Genomic DNA, 21895 nt, shown 5'->3' with positions numbered 1-21895 from the left:
TACAGATCACAGATCTTTCCATCACCGTCACTCGACCGGGTGTGCTGCTTTGTTCTAGAAATTTTGTAGCATTTAATAACTCACCTTCAGCGCTCCTCAGTCAGCATGAGAAATAAATCATCACCCAGACTCAGTACAATCAGTATTTGTTCATTTAGCTGCCCATGACTTCAGTAACCATGCTGTGCTCTGCTTTACTTAGCTTCTAACCGAGTAGTTGATTGATTTGATCAGAGAAATGTTGGTGACAAAACAAAGAAGCCAGAGGTGACCTCAGTCACTGTCATACCTGCAGGTGTGTGTTCATGCACTCCACTGTCACCTTTTTCGGAGCGTAGAAGTGTTTACATAACACTTGAGGATCAGATTGGCTCCCGTGACACTCGGCACGATGTTAGCAGTTTATTTTGAAAACATGCCACACAGCTTTGGATATTAAGCTCTCTACATTTTTGAAAAACACAAGTTGGCCTGTGTATTTGTTTGGATTGTATTTACTTTTCAATCCAATTGTCTTTGTGATTAAAAACACACAACCGAAATAAAATCCTTTCTCAATGGTTTAATATGAAGAATCTGCACTTTTGAGTGGAGTTTCAGCTTACATAAATCTAACAACCAGACAGTACATGTATTATTGTTTTAGCAAGCACTTTTTATTATTATGAATCAAATATATATGTTTTATTGAATAAAAAAGACAGAACATTTACACTAAATAAAAAGATCCCAGCTTACTCCCAGCTTAGTTAAAAGCCAAGTAAAAAGAAAGATGGATCAGATTAATTATCAAAAGCATACTGCAAGAAAATAGAAATGAAGATTCAGACAGGGAACAAAGTGAGTGAGTGCTTTAATCTGTCACATTGTAATTACTGCAAACATTTCCACTTTTAACATAAAACTCGAAACATGAAATGTCCAACATAAATATACTGCAGCGTTTAAGTTTTTTAGCGACAAAGCCTGTATTTTAACTTGATAAATGCTCAAGTTTGGAATATGTAACCTATGTTTAGTCTATAGACCAGTGAATCTTGACCTGTACTTGAGTGCTTGTACATAAAAAAACAATGTTCATTAAAAACAATGTGTATAACAGGTTGTAATGACCATCCTTTCTGTCCATAAATATCCAGAAAATAACAGTCTTGTGAAAATGTTGACTATGAATTTTTGTAATCTTTGTCCAGCATTGTAAAAAACCTTCTGTTCACAGTGTTACGGTCTGGCCAGGTCAGAGTTTAGATACACCACAGTAGCTGTGATATCATCCCTGTACATTCTGGCCAGGTCCTCTGGTAAGGCCAGCATAGCGGCCAGTCTCTCCTGGCTCAGTTCTCCATACTCCCCAGTGCCAAGAGCATGTCTGATGAGGTGTGTAGCAGCGTTAGTGTCTAAAGCAGAGGAGGCACGGGCCCTGCGTTTTTGCAAGAGTTCACGCATCTGACCTAATTTCATTTGCCTCTCAGATGGAGAAACAGGTGCCTGGTAAAACAGAAAAGACAAAGGGTAATTTACGAGGTTGAAATGAAAGGTTTGTGCTGTGAATCAGGGACATATCGCTTTCAATCTACAAACGAACCTGAAGGTGAATCCCACTCAGGTGCTCTCCAACGAGTCGCACAGCCTCCTCGTTCCCTAGTTCATCCCACAGCCCGTCAGTGCCGAGGATCAGGAAGCGGTCCTGAGGTCTCAGCTTGTGATGGGTTATCTCGGGTGCCACATCCAGATAGGGTGGAGTTAGGTAGTTAGGTGGAGTGTACTGGTACAGGTTAAGAGAGTCCAAGTCCACTCCAGATTCCAGGCTGGCTAAAATGCTCTGCTGCAACTCGAGGCTCCACTTGAATCGTACGTCACCAAACCCACGCAGCGGCATCAAAACCTAACAGCGCCATAAAGACTTTAGGACCAGTGACTTATTTTCTTAATTCAGCAGTTAACTCACAGTACAGTTCCTGTTTAGTGTTATGCCATGAAGAACTCTCACCCCAAGCAGTCTGTCATCTGTGACCACTGTGTCTCTCTCTGAGGGCGGGTGCTGGGTCATGATCCGAGCCACTTCAGCCTGGTTCTGTGTGTTGTGGTCCTGGGAAAGAGGCAAAGCACTCCAAGATCCATCCTCCTCCAGCACCCCCAATACTGCTCTGCAGTCACCGGCATTCGCCACATGGATCATGTCTGTGCAAACATGAGCCACACAGGCAGTGGATCCAGCAAACGCAACCTGGACGGATGATGGTACGTGTGTATTCAACATTGTGTGACCTTTGAATATGCTGAAGCAGCAAATAAATCTTTGTGTCGTTACCTGGATGGCTGTGCTTTTCATAATGTCATTGCAAAGAGGGACTTGAGCCTCCAAGGAGATGTCAGCATCGAGCCGCTTAAAAGAACAGTCCAGAGCATCCAGAGGACTAGAAAAGGATTTGAGGGAAATCAGAAGGGAAAGAGTTTTGATTAGGAGCACATATCTTGACACATCCATCGAGAGAATATGTAGATACAATGTGGATATACTGTACTTAGTGGAGATCCCAAGCTACGAAACTGTTCATCTCTACTGACATGGTGTATCAAATAGACCAACAGACAACAGACAACACACACACACACACACACACACACACACACACACACACAACTTAACAAAATTCCCTATAGGAAAAGATATAGACTACATTGCAGGAATGTAAATATGAAGTGTTTAACTTCCAACTAAAAAACAGGAAAAACCTAAACTGTACATTTGTGCAATTATAATTACATTAACCAACATGTTTTTAACAGCTGATGCACAATAGTAAAATGTCAAAAAAAAAGAAAAAAAAAAGGGGGTAATTTGTTTAGAACAGCAGGATTTTACAAACGCAATTCAAAGAATGACCCCCATTTAAGTTTGCTGGAATTGTATGTCTTTGTAGATACCTCATGCCTTCACCATGTTCCTCACTGTCCAGTAATTCTTGCCAGAAGAATCTGAGGTGGTCAATGTAGAGGGAAGCAGATTCACGATAGTTAAAATCGGCATGGTGTTTGTACCACTGCAAGATGGGAGGAACAGCTCTGCCATCCTCCATGCATTTCTCAAGCTCCTCCAGCCTCTGCTTTGACATCATTGCAACTGCAGTGTAGTACAGCAGACGCTCGCTGACAGCATGGGCACACGCCCAGCCCCCATGGCCATCAAACACTCCAAAGAGCATGCCATTTGACTGAAAAAGATATAGAAAATGACCTTTAATGTAACAAGAAGGGAGATAAAAGTGGGGAGATGGATAGGATTGCAGACAGAGGAGAGAGAACACATACCTCTAAGCAGGTGGCTGCACTGCGACGGTCTTCATTAGGTGCGTTAGCAGCCAGCTGGTTGCTCTCAAACTTTCTGACAGCACTGAGTCCCTTGCCATCAAACTCTGGCACACTCACAATCTAAAACATATGCACGTACACAGAGACGTACAGGGTTACTTGACGGCGATAGATAGATAGATAGATAGATAGATAGATAGATAGATAGATAGATAGATAGATAGATATAGATAGACAACCTCAGAAACATGATTGTGTTTTCATATCTTTTTTTTAATATAGTTTCAGAGACACTATCACATCAATTACCTGCTCATTAGATCGCAGGATACTGTTGATGTGAACCGTGCTGAGATGGAAGTCTAGATCCTGACGAGTTGAGAGGTGTCGCCTACTTTGGGGCCAATGGCCCGACTCCTCAGCAGTGAGGCACAACTTGTCTGATCTGCAGGTACCCCAGGATGAGTAGTGGGCTGGTCGAGTCTGAGAATACGGGGATGCACATTAGATTATACTATTGGGTAAATTAAACTAAATATCAAAATAGATTACTCAAGTAGTGGTCGGTCACAGGGTACACACCTGTGGGGCGGTGGGGCTGGAAAGTGTCAACGTGTAGCTTGAAGCTCTCTGAAGGATACTGGCGCACACACGTCCAGACATCGCTAACGTAACAAGACAGCAAGCTAGATGTTCGGCAGGTTATGCTCACATTAGCATACTGTGTGCTATAACGTTAGACTAATACCGGACAACATAACTTTACCTCTCGTTATGACATTTCCGTGGAGATAATATGTGCAAGCGAGCTAACTTTTGACACAGTTACTTTAACAACGTATAACGCCAGCCTTAAAACGTAAAGTAAAGTTAGCTTGCTTGCTGGCTAACTTTGCTAGCGTTACCATATAAAGCGACGGACATTACACCCAAACCTATGCTTGATCTAAACCGGCACCCAGTGACCTGGTACATATCTTAAGTACAACTTGACGCTAGCTTAATTTACTAAATACGTACAAACTTAGTAAAATTACAAATGAATCGATGCCGATCATCAGCACATGGCGGCGTTAAGGCACAACGTCTGACGTAGTCATCAGACGCAGTGTTGTAGTCAGACGCAGTGTTGTAGTCCTTGATAAAAGCTTTGGGAATAATTGTCGAAGCAATTTAAATACACGATCTTTGTTTGAGACATCTAGAGCTGATGGCTGATACAAGTCACATTTTATAATTTGTTTAATTAAATCAATAATTCAAAAGCTTTGAAGCGATAGCCATTCTATTTGTTTTATAAGTTATAGTTTGGCGATACTAAAGGAATATTGCTCAATGGCGACCATTCACTGTATATATTATATAGTATATAACGATGTACATAAATCGCACACTATCAAGCGTATCGATTTCAAGCCACGCCCATCTGTCAAAGGTCATAGGGTTAGTGTTGCTATGGTAACGTGATGTCCAGCCGTTACTCGAATACTGGCTAACGTTAATATGTTGTTTCCTTAATTTACCCTAACTTTTGTTTAGTGAAAAGTGGCAATTTACTAACTCTAACGTAATGTCGGCCCTGAAGCAAACATTTGGACATCAGCTTGAAGAAAAAAATGAACTCTGAAAAAGCGGCCGACGTTAAAGTTAGCTTGAATATTGGATGTGAAGCGACAATAGCACTCTAATACATATAGCTAGGTTAGCTAACTAGCTAAACCACTGAGTCGTTTCAACAGTGAAATGGATAAGACAGGAGTTTGCAGCAAAAGCCGTAATAGTAAGTGACGCCAACTCCACATTTAGCTTATTTAGCTATATGTGTATGGGCGTAGCTAATGTGATAACATTACATGTTATGTATGCTATATGTAACCTATGTTAACTCATGTCTCTCTGGTTATCATGACCTTGCTGATGTCATCTTTCTGTTTTCAGCCATAAGGACAGATCTCAGTTTGCTGCTTGAGTGTCTGAAGTTTCAGATGAAATGTCCCGATTTGCAAAAACAAGCTCTTCTTACCATTCACTCAATATGTGAAAGGAGAGGTAATACTGAACCATCAATGACCAAGCATGTCCTTCTTTGCCTCTAGCCATCTCCAACAGCATTATCCAACATTCATGTTTGTTGTTGGACACATGTCTAGCTGACAAACACATTCTAATTGTTTATTTCTAAGTCAGTGATTTATTCACATATTTAGCATAACACCATGACATGATATCTTTCCATCGTCTGTTTCACTTTTCATTTTCATTATTTTAGAGGATAATGTGGACCTGCTGAGGGAAATGGGAGGTGTATCATTTGTGTACAACCTCTCCAAATCCAGTATTGTTCGCTCAGATGTTAAGGAGACGGCACTCTTTACGCTTGGCACGTTAGCAGAGGCCAATGGTAGGTGTGTGTGTGTGTGTGTGTGTGTGTGTGTGTGTGTGTGTGTGTGTGTGTGTGTGTGTGTGTGTGAGTGTGAGTTGCTGAATCCCTTGTGAAAATGCAGTACAAAAAGCTGTGTCTTTTGCAGCAGTTCAAGCTTAGAATGAACGTGCATGTCCTCCCCAAATGAGACAGCACACCCTGGTTACGGGCAGGAAGTCACTCTTAAATAGCTGTGGTAAACTTGGGTTCTGGTAAACACTTTACTATGTTAATGTTAATCTTTTGAATTTTTCTATAGATTGTTGGAAACTAAAAGCTGCAAAGGACACAGATAGGATAGCTTTGTCACCCTGTCATGATATTGACATGTCCTATGTGAATACAATATCACTGTATTGGTATAATGTGGTATCTTCAGTTAGAGTAAATGACCATTTTAATATACTAATAATGGACTATCTATCTTTCCTTCTGGTAGTGTATTGCAAGAATTATCTCTGCAGAAAGGAGACATTTGCAGACCTTGCTGGCTTGTTGATGAAAGAAGACACCCCGCTGACACAGAAGAGAGTGTCTGTGTATTTGCTGTCTGTACTGATAGCCAACAATAGTAAGATCAAGGATGAGTTAAAGCTACAGGAATGGTTGTCCTATTTAGTTGCAATTTTTTTCTGACATGTTCTTTGATTTGGTTTCGTTCAAGCTCATGAAAGCCCTTTTATATATGTGGAACCAAATGTAGAGCAGTTGTTGTAGGTCTAATGTGTCTGTGTGTTATTGAAGAATCAGGACAGACTTTAAGCCAAACAACTGGCTGCCTGGATATTCTATTGGACCTCTTCAGGTACTTTGCAATTCTTAATGCCAGACATCAGTTATACCAATTGGTATGCCGAAAATTGTGTTGTAAAAACACATAGCCCATACATATATGTTTAATAGTATACATTTTTGCAGGACCACATCCCCTCTCTCTAGAGAGTCTCCTTTGAGAGCAGCTAATACTACTCAAACCATCCAGCTTTGGGCATCTGTGTCTAGTGCTCTCTGTGGATGTGTCAACAACCCTCAAAATGGTAATGTCATCTGTTTATTTGTGCCTTGTACTGAGCATTTAGTATGTAAAACATTGATGCTCTTGCCATCCAGGTGACTATGTTTAAGTCAAACCATGGGATACCACATTAAGTTAATATTTTTGTCTTCCAGAGGAGGGTCAGCGTATTTGTGTGTCAGCCTTTGCCACAATAAAAGTCTGGCTTCAGCAGATTGTTTTGCCACGTCCTGAGATTTTTCAACCCATATGTTCCTTCATAGCAATGACGGTTGCCAACAACTGTAAGTGACAGGAATTGTTTTTTTTTGGTGTGTGTAAAACATCTTACTTTAAACTAAAATTTGACTTTTTTGCAGCCTGTGTTCAGGAGAATTTTGCAGCCTCAGGGTGTCTGGATACTCTTGCTCTTGTACTGGTTCGCCTAGCTTCTGCGGCAGATACAAGCTCGATGTCTTGCCAGCTTTCTGTCACTATATCTAAGACCCTGTCAGCTTGCATGACAGAAAACTGTGCGTATCCCTCTCACACACACAAATGCACACATCTGGACACTTCACTAAAACAACAAAAGTGTCTCCCTCTTTATTCACAATCTATTCTCTATAGCTTCTCTGGCTTCGGCTCTTTCTCAGTATGGTGTTGTTTCCCACCTCTTCACCCTGCTGGCCAGCCCACACTTGGACCCTGAGGACAGGCTCTCTGTTTTACTCACTCTGGGCCACTGCACTGAGGCCTCTGGTAAGACTGCACAGCTGCTTGTGTGTTTCTGCTTCATGTTTTGAACACGTTCTTCACAGGCTTGCTTCTCCTGAGAGTACAACTTGAGTATTTATGCTATCCAAGTTTTTATTTTACAAATGTGTTTTTCTTCCTGCATGTAGAGAAGCACCAGTCCCATTTGGTGCAGTGTGGAGGCCTGCCCCTTATCATAACCCTACTCACAGAAGATACAAGGGAGGAGGTCAGGAAGGCTGCTACCTTCATATTGCAGACCTGCAAACAGGCCAGTAAGTCATCAACAAGGGTTCAGTACTGTTACAGCAGTGTTTGTATTTTCTTCACTTAACTCAAGCATATTTAGTTTTGTTTTATTGTTTTATTCTACTTTTCCGAAACTGTGAATATAAGAATGAATAAATAGAGTAAGTGATTGACGAATAAGTTGGTAGAATGTAGAATATGGAGTTTTAATGACTTGTTTGTCGTTGTTTGTGAAGCCATGTCCCTGGGCGGGCCTGGCGTGATCGTGAGACAGGGAGAGGATGAAAATGTGGACCCCATTAAAAAAATGGAAGGCTTCAGGGGCTCAGCCAGAGAGTTGCTGCAAAGGATTGACTTGCTGGAGAAGAGACAGGCACAGGTCAGCCATACACTCACACACATGGCTGTAATATAATCAGCATGAAGAGTGGTGAATCATGATGTGTGCTTATGTCCATCTTTAGGAGGATGAGCAGGAAGTCACAGAGCCATTCACTTCAAGTGAAGGTCTCGGCCAACCATCTCTGCCTCCAGCCTACACGCTGCCTCTGCAGCAGAAGGAGAGCATTAAAACCATTCACACGACATATAGACAGAACAGCACTCCTAAGCATGTAGAAGCAGGGGCTGACAACATCATTACACGTCAAACTGTAAGAAATGTGATCAAGATTAATAATGACAGTGAACTGAAGCAAATGAGCTCCAATTTAAGAATGCAGAAAGAGAAGACTAAAACCACTGCAGAGGCTGTGTGCTGTTCAGTGTGCAATGGGACCGGATCCCTAACGTCTTCCCATCTTCAGTCACTAGAGGGAGGCAGAGAGCCTCGTACAGCAGACAAGTAAGTAGAGTTCCTCAATGTTGATTACTTCTTTTAATAATGAAATGATAGCTTTCATTATTACTTTTTTTTCTGTCCTTTTTTTTAGTCAGTTGTTTAAGGCCCCAGCATCAGTGAGGCACAGTGTACCAAAAGAAATACAAGGCTCTGATGAAGAAGGTGAGAGTCACAGCGTAATACCTTTAACACACTTTAACTTATTTGCTATAGTTTTGAGTAGATGTACAGTTTTTTCATGTTAATTGATTACATTATTATGTTTTTATGTTAAGAGTTGCAGGACTGTGAGATGAGTACGGTGGGGAATATCCGAGTGGAGGAACACTCACTATCTCCTATCCGGTGTGCAGGTAAGATGCTGCCCCTCAATGAAATTCTTTCCATCTTGTACTATCAAATGGTTATTGAGAGTGCATGCAAGCGTAGTGTATTGGTCAGCCTTTACTATACTGTATTTTCTGCATCAGTGTATTAGGTTATGTTAAGCACATTTCGTGTTTCTTTCTCTTCTACCAGTTCATGCTTACTTAGGTAACTTGGGACTATGTAACAAGGCCACGTTTATAATCCTTACTGAATTTATTCTTTTAAACTTTCAGGGATTTTTCAGTTAGATTATTGTAAAGCCAACACTGGACTTTACACTGAATTGTTGGCATCCTTGTTCTTTCTCTCCTTTAGGTTGTGTGTTACCTTTTGAGGATGTGACCAGTCGCACTTTTGCGTCTCTGCAAAGCTCCTGCCACCACAGCTGTGACATGCACAAGGTACTGCAGGAAGCCACGGAGCGGTTCAGGACTCGTCACTTCAACCTACTGTTCAGGACAGAGTACCAAGATGAAACTGAGCAGGCAAACCCAGAACCAGACAGAGTTCCAGCTGCCGAGCCACAGAGAAGCTATGAAAACTATATCGGTAAGGAAGTCCATCTTCATGGACAACGTTTTACTCACTTTGTGATGGCCTTGGTTTGAGGGTTGTTGTTTGTCAGATGGCCAGTTCACAATTAGTTGGAAAATTAGCACCTTGTAGCAAAGTTAAATATACCAAATTACACAAATGATCCTCACAATTTAAGCTCACTGCCATCCTTGATATATTTTGCCCACAGTAATTATCTGTGGGTGCTCACAATGATAACATAATAATAATAAGATGTATGCTCCATGTGGCCCTGAAATTGTCACCCAATGTCAGCTGGGCTCAGCTCCAGCCCCCCCACGGCCCTGAACAGGATAAGCGGTTAAAGATATTGAATGGATGTTCTATGTGTTTGTAGCAGGATGGGGCTATAACTTACATTTCATTGGGCACTGTATACAAATATATGGACCTTGTAATTACAAGGTGAGAGTGTGTGAGTATATGTTCTGAGTCTTCCCCTTTTTTTTATGAGTGCTCAAGTTCTACATTTTGTTCCCCTAATCACCTGGGAAGGCTACCATTGGCTAACCTGCTACTGCAACATGGGCTGAATATTACTGCAATTAGCCATAAAATATTCCATACATATAAAAACGTGGGCACGGGCAACATTTCAGACTTTGTCCCGAATATACGCTACATAATATATACACTGAATTGTGGGTATTGTGCTCAATACATACTTTCATTGTTGACAGCTATAAAAAGTGATATTTGTAAAATATGTAGACGAGCAACAACTCCTCCATCATAGAGCATTCCTCAGTCAAGATAAATGTACCAAAGAAAACACAATTTCTTGTCTGGAGTTGATTAGATAAGAGATAAATATACCTCAAACATATTGCTGTTGTTCAATACATTTTCCTTGTCCATTACTTCAGAACTTTTACTTTAATATTTTCAGCATGAAACACATATTGTTGTCTTTAACTACTGCTATAAAATGTTTCATTTCTATTCCACTTTAAGAGGTCTGCTTGACTCCCAAATGTAAAGGAGCAGGGAAAGGCAAGAGCTTCCTGCACGAACATCACTGGAAGAAGCACAATGGTAAGAATTGTGAAGCAATTGAATTGTTATACAGCTCTTTCACATATCAATGTCTTTAAGGACTGTAGGGAATGAGCCTATCTAACAAATCAACAATAAATAATTTAACCACATGTTGTGGTTGTACAATAATCTTTAGATATAATTGAGATGTAATTTGTGTGTCTTCTTCTTCCATCATAGGCATCACTTTGACTCCACTGCGTAGAGGAGCTATTAAGCAGACATTGCCTTCTCATATCAAGACTGGTATGCATGTGACATAATCACAGCAACATATCATTTATTGTTGTCCTTTTTATGTCTCGTGTTCAACAGCATTGATCTCATCGCTCCTCTTTTTAGGTCCAGGCTTAATTCCCCAAAAGAGGTCTCATCTTCCTGAAGGTAGATATGTGCTTTCAGATATGGGTATTCACAGTAGATTACGTTAAGTGTGTGTGAATGTTATGATTGAGAGCCTTTGTTGGGAGCTGAGGCTGAGCTGTCTCTCTGTAGTGTGTTCTTGGTAACAGACAAACCAAAGAGCAGAAGGAATGTTGAACCGCAGCCAGTGTTCTCAGGGCAGGCCAGAGCTGGTTCAAAACAGCACAACTGTATTGAGCTGTTTCACACTGTGCGTGTGTGCGTGTGTGTGTGTGTGTGTGCGTGTGTGTGTGTGTGTGTGTGTGTGTGTGTGGTTTGACTTTAGTCTCTTCCACATTATTTGGCTTTATTTGCCATCAATCCCCTTTTTCTCCTCCTGCTTTCTAATTTTGCCAATTATCTTGCATTAAGTCAGACTTTCTTCATGACTGCTGTCTTTCTGAGATTTACTGTATCTTTATCTCAGCCAAATGCATTTTCCAAAGTGAGTGCACACCTCAAACATTTGTTTCTTGCATTGCACTTTTTCATTCTGTCTCCATACACTTTAGCTGTTTGTTTGTTTTACATATTTCTCTTCTTTCCTTTCAAACTCTTTTCTGTCTTTATTTTGCCCCCTTTCTTCTATTCTCTTGTCTACGTCATGCTCCTCCTCCTGTATTGTTGTTTGTACGGCAGTGCAGCTGCATTAGTCATAACTGGTTATGTAATATTTCACTCATGTGTAATTTTCTCATGCAAATACAGAGAGAAGAGGAGGGATTACAAGTGGACATAGGAGTATTGATGATGAGTCGAGGACCAGCACACATCACTGTTCCACTGTAAGAGTTTGAAACACTATTTTAAGTCAAAACTGTATATATTGATATCTGCTGTATATGGTCTGCCAGTTTTGCCAACTGCTATTTATGCTACGATTGTATGCTGTAGTGTAAGAAGGAAGTTTTGCCTCTATTGCCGTCCTTATAACTGCTCATAGAAAAGGAAGAGGAAAAACTTCAGCAGTGAGGAGGTGCGTTTCCTGCTGTGCGGTGTGGAGACTTTCGGCTTCTCCTGGAACTCCATCTTGTGGTCATACGCCTTCCAACCTGGACGCACCAATGTTGACCTGGCCAAGAAATATAGGCGGCTAATGGTAACAAGAGAAAATCTCCTTTAAGTATGACATTTGATATTTTCCATCATAAATGTCAAATAGCATTTATATGAACTACCTTGTTTCTTTGCCTCCAGAAAGGTAACGTCTATGAGTCTGGCTGTGCATAATCCTGCTTCTGATATCAGCCAATTATTCAATGCCCCCTGTTGATAATATCTTTGACTCTCTTCACACTGTATTTATTGGAAAAAATCCATATAAGCATTATTTATTATTCAGTATTTATGAAGATTTGTAGCCATTTGTATATGGTGCCATTATCCTTTGCAATGTTTTAAAAAAAAGTGTTTGTGCAGCCTTTTCAGTGCTTTTACACATTGTTAATTGTTTCTTTTTGTTATGTTAAAACATGAAAACACGTGTTGGAGATTCTTACTTTTTTTGTGAGCATCTTCTGTCAAATGTGCATGTATTTGATTGTTAGGAGGAATTGTGTCAGAATTTGAGTGAATTTGATGACCTTTGAGGAAGGGCCATTTTTAAATCCTTGTTTTGTTGCATCACCTGTTGACTTACACCACTGTGTTGCCACAGTGGTGTAAATCTGCCAGATTTGATTGCAACAGCACAACGTGTTGAGTTGTGGCATGAAAAGACCCAGCCCTAAACATTGCAACATCTTTACTAAAACCGTCAGTTTAGATAATATTGGATCTTACTTTAAAGAAGATTTTGTATCTCTAACAGTCAACATATCAGAACGTCTGAAAGTTTTTGGATATGATTTGACCCAAGCAATCTATAAAAAAAGTTGTATCAATGTGTTGTCAGTTGTGTAGTGCATCATTATTTGGGTTATACAGACATTGCTTTATATGTATAACACCAATATATAAGGAAAACAAGAATAAGGCAAAAAGGAAGCAATCATTCCTTCACTTCCACTTAGACCCATAAACAGATGTATGTGTGTCACTTCCTTGGCATACCATGTCACAGAAACAAAGACCAAGTTCTGTTTACTTTGTTTTATGCTTTTGCTATTGAAGTCCATAGCAAGGCAATAAATCAACAAGGAGAGGGGAGACTAAAGTCCAGCACTTTGTGTATTGAGCTGAAAGCCTCGGTCTGGTATGACAGGAATCACAAACAATGCAAATTCATCCGTCTATCTATTCTCCATGTGCATCAAGAACCAGGTCAAACTGTATCCTCTTCTAAAGGCTGAGATCACTGTCTGAAGAGTGCCTCTCCCTCTCCATGGGGACTCGGTGTGTTGCCAAAACCATGGGACATACCCGCTTGCAATGCCACAAGGCGTATGCTGTCAAAGTTAGGTGTGGTTAGACAAAAACAAATCTTTATTGTGAGTGGGACCTAATAATTATGGAGTATGCAACCGGAGCATGCATTGATGCACAATGTTCTTTTGGGGTAGATTAATTGTTATTTAAATTGAGCAGTTCCATGTTGTACAGCTTGATGACATTGCAGCGTAGTCCTTCCTTCATTAGGTCAAATTGGCAAAGTCAATTGATAAGGTTATCTTTTAGGCAGAATGAAGTGGCCGCTCAACCAATCCACTGAGTCCTCGGTCAAGATGTTCGAATAGCATGCAGTGAGGGTAGGGGGAGTGTGATGCATGGGAGAGGCATGTGAGGAGCAGATTTCTCATGGACTGAAACAGTCACACTTAAGACTTTTGACCCTGGCCACCCAAAAACCTCCTTCCTCTGGAAAGAATGTGGCTTCGTCCCTCCTCCCCCCTTCACTCTCTCCCACAAGACTGTGAGGAGGCACAGTCTCTCCAACATGTTCTGATCTGTGCTAGCTGGAATTCAATTTCCATATGTACACCGTGTACCATACATGTACTGGTGTGTTACAAAACAGTCTCTGTAATGGAGAAAGCTCCAATTGTTCCAGTGTGTGCATTCAGCAGATCCATCCACTCTTTAGGCCGCAAAGTCATGATCCGCATTCAAAGTTATGTGACGAGCTGACAGTTACTGAAGCTTTTGTGACCTCGCAGCGAATGAATGTTAAGTAGACTTACTCGTTTTCCTCGTTCTCTTACCCATAATCTGCAATGTAAAATACCTTCTTGTGAACAAAATAAAAATAGAATAAATCAGTGATGATGGCCATGATACAAGTAGAATAATATTTTTATTTTCACAAACAAGCCATTACTTGGGTTAAAAAAAAATCCCATCATTGAATTAGAATACAAGAAAGATACAGAATTCGACAAAGTCCAAAGATGATTACGTTAAGGCGTAAATGTTTATTGCATCCTGATGGCATATATAGTCTCCATCTTTGGTTGCATTGCTACTGTCCCTTGCCTATCGGTTTGCATTCCCCTATGGAGTGCTGCAGACTCACATACTCGGTGTCCACCTCAAAAAGCTTTTCCCTTTGTACTCATCCAACATCAATATTCTTCCCTTCTCCATCCTTTTTCTGCAAGGCATTATTATTTATCAATGGCTTCTTTTTCCCTGCCAAGAAATTCATTTAAATTCCTTGGTGAATTTGCATAGAGGAAGATCTCCGTTGTCCAGCAATACACTTAAGTACACTCATAACCCCTGTGCTGTTAAAGCCCCACCAATACACCTTTTGGCACATTTTGTTAATTTAGACAGAAATAAAGTGCCTTTATTAGGCCACTTAAGTGAGAGAGAAAAAACATTGCATCTGTGATTCTTTCAGAATTCATGTAAAGGGGTTAAGAGGGTTTCACAGAAAGAATATCCATTCACTTCTTAAATGAATCATCTTGCATGGTTGGTTTCACATCAGCTCAGTGGAAGTGCACATTTCATCAGGAATCTGGACATCGGTGGAAATGAGGTCGGGGACAAGGTCATTTCCTGTCAACTCCAAGTTCTTCAGCAGTCCACTAATATTTTCCTCGCTGCTGACAACGCTCACAAGCTGCTCCAGATTCCCTGCAGCCGCCATCGGTTTTTCCTCAGACTCTGATGTCTCCTCGCTCTTTTCTGGCTCAAATGTGGGAATCACAGAAATCTCAGCACTGTCTTGGCATTCCTCGGTCACCGGGACGTCTGAGGGCTCTTCTGCATCGACTGGGGCAGTGATTGTTGGTGGGGAGGGAGGAATGTCAATAGGTTGGGGAGTTTGGTCAAGGACATCGAGGTCGATCAAAGAAGAAATGGCTGGCTCAGGGAGAGACTCTTGGCTAAACTGGTCTGTCTTCTGCTCCGTAGCCTCAGTTGGTGCTGGTACCGACTCTAAAATGGGTTCAGGGACTGCCTCAACTTCTGCCTCTGGTTTAGGAACAAGCTCAGGTTCCGGAACTGGCTCTGGGTCAGGCTCTGGAGCTGGTTCTGAAACCAACTGAAATTCAACAACAGGGCATGGTTCAGCCACAGGTGCCGCTTGGCAGACTGGGAGCGTATACTCAATCTGGACTGGGGTCGGGGCTTCCTCTGGCTCAGCCAAAGGTACCGATTCTGGAGCTGATGATTCGCAGACTGGGAGCACAGGCTCAATCTGGACTAGGGCCGGGGGTTCCTTTGGCTCACCCAAAGGTACCGATTCTGGAGCTGATGATTCGCAGACTGGGAGCACAGGCTCAATCTGGACTAGGGCCGGGGGTTCCTTTGCCACAGGCTCTGGGTCAGCATCAGGAACTTCATCCACTTGACTCTTTAACACCAAGTGTTCAGTGCCAACAGACGCCAATTGTGTCACTTGCTCCAGAATCCCCACATCTAGATTCTCCGTTGCAACGGCCTGCTGAGTCTGCGCTATCACAGAGTCCTCTGCTGGTTGTGCAGCTGCGGACTCTGCTGCAGTATTCTGTTCAGGGGCAGCAGTTTCAGCGCTGTTGGCTGGGATATCTCGCCCTCTGCTGAACCGGTTTCCCATGATGAACCTGTATAGGGAAAATGTCAATTAAATTACTTTAAGTGATCACATGTCAAAATCTATTCTGTAGGAGGTTATAAAAGGTAAAACTTGCATTGAGGTCAATATTAACATACTATTACTTTTATTGGCATTTTGTTATAAAAAGGTGGAGCTTTTCTTCCAATGTCATGAATGCACAGTTGTTTAAGAGTACAAAAACAACTAAAATCCAAGAGAGAAACTTGCTGATACTTGACAGGATTGACTAAACTGGTTGAGTGAAACATATCCCAGCGTGTGTGTGTTATGGTACATTGTGTTCCCTTGTACCTTTCCTGGGCTGCATGTACAACGTGTACTGTATAGTGTCGGGACTTGAGCGTGTCTATAGGGATGTTTCTGGTGTGCCCGAGAAAGACTTTAATTTGTGCATTTATGTGATCGATTGATTATTTCTTTACTGCCTGCCACTCTGATGCTCGTATATACTGTATATATATAAACAAAATATGAACGTTTAAACGCGGACTGAAAACGTTTGCCAATGCTGTCATTTAGCAGCAATTACAATTTATGATTCCCATTTGTTTGCATTTTCAAATCATTCTCTAAAACAACCACACCTTGATCCAGTTGTGCTTTCTATCAGAAGCACGAATCCGCATTACCACATGAAGTTTAAACTCTTAATATTTAATACAAGCCTCATGACATGACACATATCCTGTTTATAATTATTATCCACACAAACAACCTCCGTGAGAATTACCATTAATTGTTGGTAAAAGTAAAACGAACAAAGAAAGCAGACGACCCCGCCTCCCTCGTGCTGAACAAACTTATAATCTATCCAAAATGAACAGAAGTAAAAGCCGCTCCAGTAATAACACGAAGTTATAAACGATGACCAACCTTATGAACCGTTTTGCGTTGCAGTAAAAGTAGATTAAGTCGCGGAGGATCTCGCACTTCCAACTTGGAGAAGACCGCACGTCAGCTGTCTGTCGTCGTGCGCACCAGCAGAGTTGACTCTTGCAAACGCTGCCGCGCGCCGTGCGCGTCCACGGTTTATATGCGCGTTCCGTACACCAACCCAAGGCCACTACACTTCTCCAGCCAGAACAACTTCAACACGTATAAGTAGCCGAAAGAACACTAGATTAAGCTACTAATGTGCCTTTACTCAATCAACCGTAATATCTTAATATGAGCCTTAAGTATTATTGGTAAAGCAGCTACACCTGAGTCATGTTTCACAATGATCACCTGTATGTTTCACAATGATCACCTCTCGTTTCGAAAGGCTCACGACTAGATCACGTTTCAATATGATCCCAAGAGCTTTTTTTTTACAATGAGGAAGCTGATCAGCTGACTCACAGTAGGTTGAATATTACATCCTTTAAACATTTATTTCTGTCATGTGTTGTGCTTAGAAGCTGACAACCATCTCATTCATTCTTTTAAGACCCCTCTGGCAATAATTAATTAACCTTTCTTTTTTTCTGAATATACAAGCACCACTCTTTTGATTGTTTTTCCAAATGATTAAGTGTTTGTATTGATTTCTGTCAACATGCATATTAAATATTCAGGTCAGGAGACGTAAGGCTGTGAGGAGACCTACAGGGCTCCTATTTGGATTTCTGCGTTTCTCCTGCTCATTAACCGCTCTGTGCTCTTTGCTGGCGTGTTCATCCTCTCCGATGAAGCCCTCGTCCGTCCCTTTCACTTGTGTCCAACACGTCAACATAGTGAACGATCCCGCAACAGAATACCTGTCAGTGGAGCTGAATCCGAGATACAAATAAACATCCTACAACAGTGGTTACTGGGTTTGTACATTCCTGTTGTGCTCGTGGCCTTTGCCCTTCTGGCCATGCCGTTAGCAGCGTACACCAAAGACAGAGCAGCACTCTGGTGTAGCATGGCACAATATCAGTCGTTTGGGAACTAGGAACACATGACCATCTGGTTCTACTTATGTGTACAGGTGCAAATGGAGCTGGTTATCATAACTGTGCTGACCTGGATGTCAGGAAAGAGGCTAACGTCTGAGTGGGAGTAGATAGGTAGAAATGAGGAGTCCGTCTTGTTAAACTTGAATCATGAAGCCAAAGTGCTTGACTAAGATATAATCTAAACCGTATTGTTGTTGGGGGTTTTTTCAAAGAGAATTAAACATGTTACATGTTCGTCGTTGTGTTTTCACTGAACGGCTTAAAGCATGTGCTGCTGTAAGAGTCTCATGACAGATTTTATGATAAACCTGTTCCCCTTCTTTCTCTAAATAACCTGGAGCACACTGCATTGCTTTTGTGTTCCCTTTACATTCAAAACAAACTGGTTTGTGAAAGTAATGACTAAGTGTATAATTAAATATCTCACCAAATGTTTTGCAAAATCAGAAATACGTAATTGATCCCTGCGTGGTAGTATTGTTTACTTTATCTGATTGGTACAATACAAAACCATATCATTTAATGAATCTTTATTGTCGACCAGGGTGGAAATTTGTCTTCGGCTCAACAAACACAAAACGACAACATACAAAGACAACAACATAAAAAGCAGACAGCACATTAAAACACAGAATTCACGATAAAACAGTTCATGCCATGTCTTCGTGTTTTAGAATATTGATGGTACGGATGAAGGACTTCTTTAACAAATCTCTAGTTGCCAAAGGGACTCCACAGCGCCTCCTTGAGCTTAGAAGCTCAAACTTGCTAAAAAGTGGACAGGACCTTTCTGCCAGAATACTTTCTTCTTTCTTCTTCTTCCCTTATGGTAAAAGTTGGGTCACCAACTGGGGTTTTCTAAATATTTAGAGTGTATTCTTAGACCTACAGTTTAGGTGACCACAGGCAGGCGGGTGAAAAGTTAAAACACTCAAAAATAGTTAAAGTTGATGCGAGCATCTCTTAAAAATATACACTGATATATCACAGAAGCTCAACAGTAGCAAAGTATTTAAAGTTTTCCACAGTTTTCATAATTTGTACAGAGGTGCTTAAGAGAATGAAAATAAAGGCTAAGTGCAGCCACTACTAATTTATCATTTATTAAAGTGAAAGAAAACTGCAGTATCTAGTGAACATACATTCCCATTCAAATGTATGTGTATAATCTTCCAGTTCAATACCAATGTTACACTTTAATCTGTGGTTTCATCTCCGACAAAATAACCTTTTTGTTTGTCCTCGTACAAAAAGGCCTCGGGTAAAACTACAACATAGTAATCGGTGGTTTGCTCATGGAAACGTCAGCAAAAACAGATCTTCTGGTTGAAAGACATCTCTTTACCCACTAAAAACCTGTGGCAATGCTGTAACATTACGAGATGCTTTCAGTTTCACAATAATCATTAAAGGTTCCACTTGATTATTTACCCTCAACATCAAACATGTTCTGGCTTTCTGGTTAAGGCTTTCAGTAAAATGTTTGTATTCTCTAAAAACCATGCTATCTGTGTTACAGGGATTTATATTAATGAATGTCGGTTCAGTGGCCCCAAGGACAGGTACATCAGACAATACAGAGCGGTGTAAAAGATGTAGCATCTCCATTAATACTGAACCCCAGACACTGTAAGACGCTTAATGCTTTGCCAAAATGGGGTTTTAGATGCTTCAAGTTGCTTCAAGTTCATCATCATGTGAAGAAAATGTCTCTCACAAGCTGTAAGTCATCGTCCTCCTCTGCTGGTATCTGCGAGTGCTCCTCTTTTTCCTCAGCCTCCAGTCCAATACTCACAAGGCCACCACGATCCTGTCCTAGTCCTGACCTCTGACCCTCAGGTCCCTGATGCTGCATGCTGTTAGTGTACGGCACCGTTTCCACCTCCGTGATGTCCGTGTCCGTTTCTGAAACATACGTGGTCTCCAGGGCAACCCCGCAGTCCGAGGACTCCTCCTCCAAAGTCAACAGCTTTGCTGTCTTCTTTGAAGTGGCAGCATTCTCCCTCATGTTCACCGTGGTGGCTACTGCCTCGTCTTCAGCCTGAAAGTGTGGGGTCAAACATTGACCTTTTACACGGTGCTTCAGGGAATATCTTGTATTTTACATACACTATGAAACATGGTGTGAGATATGATTTAAGTGTATGTTTGGTTTTCCAACGTTTGTACATGAAAGTTATCCGAGAGGTTCAGACTGGGGCTATGCGGGTATACTACTGGATGGACAAAATATGTTTGGCATATACTTGGAAAAAGCCTGTACTAGGGTCCCAACATAATTTACACTTTGTTTTAATTACATAATCTCAACCTCCTGTAACAATATCGGCATGTTTTCATTTTGACATTTCATTTATTTGATAAACAATTGGATTATTTTAGAACTTTGAGGTTAGAGCATAGAACACTGAAGTCAGAGAACCCTGAGTTCAGAGTATAGAACGCTGAGGTCAGAGTATAGAACCCTGAGGTCAGATCACAGAACCCTGAGGTTTAGAGCATAGAACCCTAAAGTCAGATCATCATTTATAGCATCCTCCTCCCCCGAACGCCACTTAAATGGCACTTATAGTTTTGCTTTCTTGAAGGAATTGTACTTTTTTGATTCTTGTTGTTCTGAGTTTGTACTCATGGTTGAATGCACGTATTGTAAGTCGCTTTGGATAAAAGCGCCAGCTAAATGTAATGTAATGTCTAAAGCAGAGAAACAGCGCCACCTCCAGGTCAGTAGGGAGCGCCTTGTCCTCGCAGGCTTCGTTGGTGAGAAATGAAACAGCTGCTTCGACCAGCTCCTTCTCGTTCATACAGTAGAAAGCAGCCCTAAAAAACACAGCCGGTCATGTTTGTTAGTCAAAATCACGTAAGAAACGTTCACTGAAGTATAACACCGAGGCTTTGCCGTATTTGTGTTCTTTACGTCAACTACCGTGCAGCTTTCCGTTTCCTCCTGCTCTTCAGCGGCTCCTTTCCTTTCACTCTCTCTCCCTGCTTCGCCATCCATGGCGGCAGCGCGCGGTGCCTCTCTGACATGTTGGCTTTGTATTATAAACGTGTATTTGTGGCTTACATCTGAACAACGGTTACTGAGGTATTATCGGTAAAATGAGAAACAGACACAAGGGATCTCCAGTGTGTCACGTGACCACAATGGCTGCCTGAGTCTTTCGCGCCACTTAGCGGACACACAGCGTAATGTGCCACTGGAAAATATGTTTACAAAACCCACTGCTCAACCTTCAAAACATGATTAAAAAACGTTGTTTTCAATTAAAGAAATCACTGTTTTGTACATTTTATTAGTATACCGTGTCACACTAGTTTCAGTCAGTCTATTAGGAGGCAATAAAGCTCTGCAGTGTTTTTGAAAATGCATTGTATTTAATTTTTTGATTATTGTCAATGTTTTGCATGTAGCCTAACTGAGTCTGCTGGTTGCCTCACTAAAGCACTCATATACATACAGTGCTGTTAAAAGAAGTCCCTCTTAACGTAGAGGAGTAGAATGTGTAGTATAAAATGTGAATATAGTTGAAAAGTAGGCAACCGAAAACCACTTAATTAGGTACAGTATGCCACCACTACTGCTCTACTCTAGTCTTAATATTTATACAACAACAATAATTTATAGTGTATGATTTAATAATGTATGGTAAAATACTCACAAAGTCTAAATATGAATTCCAAATGTTTTCCTCTCTCTCTCGCTATCCTCATTCACTTCCATCTCTTACACAATGTACAGTTTATCATTGTTGGAATTAATCAGGGTTGCAGTGGTGTGTAGTATAAATAAAACTGTCCAAATTCATCTCAATCTTTCACCCTGGCCTTTCTGTTCTCTCTCAGCTCTGTTTGCAGTATACTGCCATGAGAACATTTTAGTATTTTAATTGGCATATTGAGTCTCATGCCTGTTACATAAAACAAACGTTTCTTTAAAAAAAAAAAACATTTAAGTACAACCATATTTGTCAACAACACTTGTTTTGGGATGTTTTTACTTCCATTTTCAATAACAATAACTGCATTA

The 21895-nt window shown here is 41.1% G+C and overlaps 4 protein-coding genes across 4 annotated transcripts; 1 reads left to right on the top strand and 3 right to left on the bottom strand.

Annotated features, from left to right (window-relative positions):
• Positions 1 to 925: 925 nt before the first annotated feature.
• pdp2 (putative pyruvate dehydrogenase phosphatase isoenzyme 2) lies at positions 926 to 3975 on the bottom strand (the record flags this gene model as incomplete). The annotated part of the gene is made up of 8 exons (XM_079223067.1): positions 926 to 1488; positions 1586 to 1885; positions 1991 to 2227; positions 2312 to 2417; positions 2929 to 3215; positions 3313 to 3432; positions 3622 to 3795; positions 3895 to 3975. 8 exons carry the CDS (start codon positions 3973 to 3975, stop codon positions 1222 to 1224), a joined length of 1572 nt encoding a protein of 523 aa, XP_079079193.1. The 3' UTR covers positions 926 to 1221.
• A 1080-nt stretch (positions 3976 to 5055) lies between these two features.
• terb1 (telomere repeat binding bouquet formation protein 1) lies at positions 5056 to 12189 on the top strand (the record flags this gene model as incomplete). Its single annotated transcript, XM_079223307.1, has 19 exons — positions 5056 to 5092; positions 5251 to 5361; positions 5582 to 5713; positions 6174 to 6305; positions 6479 to 6539; positions 6653 to 6771; positions 6905 to 7033; positions 7109 to 7261; positions 7359 to 7490; positions 7634 to 7759; positions 7970 to 8112; positions 8198 to 8577; positions 8666 to 8736; positions 8850 to 8927; positions 9259 to 9492; positions 10474 to 10554; positions 10738 to 10811; positions 11903 to 12058; positions 12157 to 12189. 19 exons carry the CDS (start codon positions 5056 to 5058, stop codon positions 12187 to 12189), a joined length of 2382 nt encoding a protein of 793 aa, XP_079079433.1.
• Positions 12190 to 14172: 1983 nt separating this feature from the next.
• Positions 14173 to 16908, bottom strand: LOC306741554 (uncharacterized protein). The gene is made up of 2 exons (XM_079223860.1): positions 16817 to 16908; positions 14173 to 15929 (listed from the first exon to the last, which is right to left on the bottom strand). Exon 2 carries the CDS (start codon positions 15920 to 15922, stop codon positions 14822 to 14824), a length of 1101 nt encoding a protein of 366 aa, XP_079079986.1. The 5' UTR covers positions 15923 to 15929; positions 16817 to 16908; the 3' UTR covers positions 14173 to 14821.
• A 2493-nt stretch (positions 16909 to 19401) lies between these two features.
• LOC306741571 (uncharacterized protein) lies at positions 19402 to 20895 on the bottom strand (the record flags this gene model as incomplete). Its single annotated transcript, XM_079223876.1, has 3 exons — positions 19402 to 19906; positions 20583 to 20685; positions 20792 to 20895. The coding sequence occupies 3 exons, from the start codon at positions 20893 to 20895 to the stop codon at positions 19559 to 19561; spliced, it is 555 nt and encodes a 184-aa protein (XP_079080002.1). The 3' UTR covers positions 19402 to 19558.
• Positions 20896 to 21895: the final 1000 nt, after the last annotated feature.

This window comes from Taurulus bubalis (genome assembly GCF_910589615.1).
Source record: "Taurulus bubalis genome assembly, chromosome: 9".
NCBI lineage: Eukaryota > Metazoa > Chordata > Actinopteri > Perciformes > Cottidae > Taurulus > Taurulus bubalis.
This window is presented reverse-complemented; position numbering and strand designations above follow the sequence as displayed.

What these genes read in the sequence shown, in the direction of transcription:
- LOC306741554 (XM_079223860.1), bottom strand. Translation starts at nt 15,922, where the DNA reads ATGGGAAACCGGTTCAGCAGAGGGCGAGATATCCCAGCCAACAGCGCT.